The sequence below is a fragment of the Sinocyclocheilus grahami genome, unplaced genomic scaffold (assembly GCF_001515645.1).
Source record: "Sinocyclocheilus grahami isolate Dianchi unplaced genomic scaffold, SAMN03320097.WGS_v1.1 scaffold924.1, whole genome shotgun sequence".
NCBI classification, from domain to species: domain Eukaryota; kingdom Metazoa; phylum Chordata; class Actinopteri; order Cypriniformes; family Cyprinidae; genus Sinocyclocheilus; species Sinocyclocheilus grahami.
This window is the reverse complement of record NW_015506103.1, coordinates 301,749-306,013: the sequence shown is the minus strand read 5'-3', so window position 1 is coordinate 306,013 and position 4,265 is coordinate 301,749. Positions and strand designations below refer to the sequence as shown.

Below are 4,265 nucleotides of genomic sequence, written 5' to 3'. Positions count from 1 at the left end.
GTGTGTGGTTGTTGTTGGGTGTCTGTCGGGCGGGTGTGTGTGTGTGTGTGTGTGTGTGTGTGTGTGTGTGTGTGTGTGTGTGTGTGTGTGTGTGTGTGTGTGTGTGAGTGTGTGTGTGTCCTGACGTGTGTTTGTTTTGGCGGTGCAGAGCGACATCGCAGACGTTCCCAACGAAAGCTGCAAGAGCGATAAGAAGGGAAAAGTGAGTCAGGTGAAGACCAACGTGACGCCGCAGAGCAGCTCCGATGTGAACGCCACACAGAACAACGTCAGCGAGAACAAACGCGGTGAGACACTCACACACACACGCTCACACACTCACACTCCCACATACACACACTCTCACTCCCACATACACACACTCACTCCCACACACTCACTCACTTGCACACACACACACACACTCACTCACTCGCGCACACACACACTCGCACACACACACTCGCACACACACACTCACACACACACTCACTCCCACACACACACTCTCCCACACACTCACACTCGCACACATACACACACTCACTCCCACATACACACACTCACTCCCACACACATACACTCACTCGCACACACACACACTCGCACACACACATACACAAGCGCTCGCACACTCACACTTGCGCACACACACACACACTCGCACACATACACACACTCACTTCCACACACATACACACACTCACTCCCACACACACTCACACACATACTCTCACTCACACACACACATACACACACTCACTCCCACACACTCACTCACTCGCTCACACACACCCACTCACACCCACTCACACACACACACACTCACACACTCACTCCCACACACATCCACACACACTCACTCCCCCACACACACACACACACACTCGCACACACACACATACACACACTCACTCCCACACGCGCACACACTCACTCACACATGCACACACACAAACACGCACTCACACACACACACTCACACTTGCACACATACACACACTCACTCCCACACACTCACACACACACACTTACGTAAACACACTTACAACACAAAGCTAAAGACATAATATATTTGGGTATTTAAAGTTATTTTATGAAGGTTATGAATAATTTGCATCATTGAAGTTTTTTTAATCCGTTTGTTTCTTCTGTTTCCAGATAATTTTTCCATTTTGAATCTGGTGAACATTGAAGATTTGAAGCAGATGAAGGTAAAATTTTCATTTATAAAACACTGGATTATTTTGCATCAGTGCTGGTCATGAAATGCTGCATTATTATTATTATTAATATTTTTATGTCAAAACATGAAATAGGTCTGGGGTGATATGGCTAAAAATTTATCACGATAAATTTTTTCATATCAGTCGATATTGATAGTTATCATAAATTTCAAATCTTTATTTATTTCAAGTTTAAAGGCAGATTTTTGTTCCTAAGTGAAAGTTGTAGAAACCAGACTGTTAATTGTGGTTTTAAACTACTCTTTATGGTCAGAACATGACAAACACTTTTTCCAGTCACACATACAGCACCTCAGTACCATTGTCAAAATTTAACTATATGGTTTCTAGGTATTTGTATGAAAAACAATAAGCTGAATACATTTAGTATAAATGCACAAATGCTATAGCTTAATCAAAAAATACTGTATACATTTAATACATGTCTACATTAATAATATAATTCAGTATTGCATCGTGTCCTTTTTGAAAAGATAAACCTCAGAAATCCCACAAATCTGTTTTCTCTAGACCTTCATTAAACTGATGAAGAAGCAGCAGAAGGAACTGAACACGCTAAAGAAACGACACGCTAAGGTCAGTGACGGATTCTTGTCTCTGTTCTGCTCAAACGCTGATGCAGACGTTTCCAGCGGGATGAGATGATGAACGCGTCTTCTGCTCGCAGGAACACAACGCCATGCAGAAATCCCACTGCACGCAGGTGGACCGAATGGTGGCTCAGCATGACAAGGAGAAGTTCTCGCTGGAGAAGCTGCTGGAGAAGGCCATCAAGAAGAGAGGGTGAGTGAAGCATGATGGGAAATGCTGCCTCTTCTGCATCGTCTCAGTCATTCGGTCCTGATGTTATTGTGACTGTCATTGTTCTCTGTTTTAGAGAAAACAACTGCTCCGAGTTAAAGAAGGAAACGGCCATTAAGGTCGAGACGCTCACGACAGACCATAAAGAAAAGGTACAGAAGACAGTCCCATCATGCTTTGTGTCTTATTTACTCGCCCGTGGAGCGTTTGACCATATTACACCCTAACAATGACAAAATCACATGCTCTGATCGGACTGACTTCAGCAGTTAGGCAGAAATCAGTATAAGAATAAGCTACAGTAGGTTTTTTTTACATGCACTCATTTTCATAATCTGATTTCAGATTTTGAAAGTTCTGTTTATACGAACCCTAAACTTTCACATATATTAGTTTTCAAGTGCATTACCTGAATTCTGAACAAAACTTCAGCGCATGCAAAACCACTGCGATATTGTCACTGGAGCTCCTTGTTTTTAGATGACATCTAACAAGAAAGATGAGTAATATTGTAGAAGACAATAAAAATTTAGTCTCCTTCACTGACCAGTTCTCAAGATGAAAGATGAAAACAAAGACTAACATACATAAGGTGTAAATCATATGTAAACATAAACATCACGGCCCTGCACATGTGCGTAAGGTCGCAGTTTAATTGAGATCAAGCACTGTTGAATTGTTTGAGGTGTTTACAGGATTGATTAAGCAATCAGTCCCATATCTAATGGATGCTTTGATCACATGTAAACGTATCTGGTATGTGTCAGGTTAAATGTCTGACTACACAAGACAGATTCCCACAGTCATGAAAAATAGAATTTTCAAGTTTATTATATTTCAATGGCAATTAATGAGATGTTCTAGATATTTCTAGTTATGCGTCAGTCTAGATCCTGTGCTTTAGATCTTACTGAAGACATCTGAGCTCATGATTGATAGCTGATGTTCTGATGGAAACCCCAGCCGTCTGTGTTTAAATGGTTTTTATTCATAATAGAGTTTGTCAGCAAATGTTCGGCTGTGTTTGGTGACGCGTGTCAGTCGTGTTGGTGTTTCTTCCTCTCAGGTGAAGGACATTGTGGCGCAGCACACTAAAGAGTGGTCAGAGATGATCAACTGTCACAGCACAGAGGAACAAGAAATGAAGGACGCCCATGTGACGCAGCAGTGTGAGCTCCTCAGGAAGCTGCTGGCCAGCGTTCAGGAGCAGCAGACACTGCAGCTCAAGCTCATCCACGAGCGGTGAGAGACACGACCTCACGCTCAGCTACCAACACTATCATCACTACCACTACTACTAACACTATCATCACCATAACTACCATCAATAATCAGTCATCACTACAATCACTGTCATCATTATTATCATTATAATCACTATCATCATTGCCATCACTACTAGCAGTACCATCATTACCATCACTACCATCACTAAACACTGTCATCACTACAATTACTATCATTACTATTATCACTATAATCACCATCATCATCACCATCACTACTAACACCATCATTACCATCACTACCATCACTAAACACTGTCATCACTACAATTACTATCATTACTATTATCACTATAATCACCATCATCATTACCATCACTACTAACACTACCATCATCACCATCACTACTAACACCATCATTACCATCACTACCATCACTAAACACTGTCACTAATCAGTCATCACTACAATTACTGTCATCACTATAATCACTACCAACACTATTATCACTATCATCATTACTCAGTGTTTCCCCTAAGTTTACGGCTTGGGAGGGGGGGGTAGATTCCGTTTTTTTTTTCTGGACTCCTTTTTAATGGTTAAATTACATGTTATCAATCAAAAAGCATGTCTAATTAATTTAAATCATGAAACTTAAACAATTTAACATCAATTTATTAAAAGTTTAACAAATATTACGTTTAGGGCCCTATGCAATGTTTTATTTGTCTAACCTCATGTTTTATTGTAAACAAATTCTGTTTTAGCATGTCTAATTTGAAAGCATAAAACAAGTTTAATTTATTCTTACAATATCCTTATGATTTTTTTGCTCAGAAATTCTGTGTTGTGTATTTACATTTTGTTTTAAGGCATAAAACATTCATTTAATCTATCTTTTAAGTAATGAAAATTAAACAAATTGTATTTTCTGGAAAATAAAGGTAATTTAATATTACAATTAAAACACTGAAGAAATATTGAATGCTTATTCCTTAAAAATAAGGTTTT

The 4,265-nt window shown here is 39.8% G+C and overlaps 1 protein-coding gene across 5 annotated transcripts in view; it reads left to right on the top strand.

Annotated features, from left to right (window-relative positions):
- LOC107564330 (1-phosphatidylinositol 4,5-bisphosphate phosphodiesterase beta-4-like) overlaps positions 1-4,265 on the top strand; it is a 37,308-nt gene that overhangs the window by 21,600 nt on the left and 11,443 nt on the right. For all 5 annotated transcript variants that reach the window (XM_016249382.1, XM_016249380.1, XM_016249385.1 and 2 more), the window contains 6 exons: positions 149-287; positions 1,141-1,193; positions 1,737-1,802; positions 1,894-2,009; positions 2,104-2,179; positions 3,094-3,269. In XM_016249382.1, coding sequence (XP_016104868.1) covers positions 149-287; positions 1,141-1,193; positions 1,737-1,802; positions 1,894-2,009; positions 2,104-2,179; positions 3,094-3,269 — 626 coding nt within the window. The remainder of the gene's footprint in view (positions 1-148; positions 288-1,140; positions 1,194-1,736; positions 1,803-1,893; positions 2,010-2,103; positions 2,180-3,093; positions 3,270-4,265) is intronic.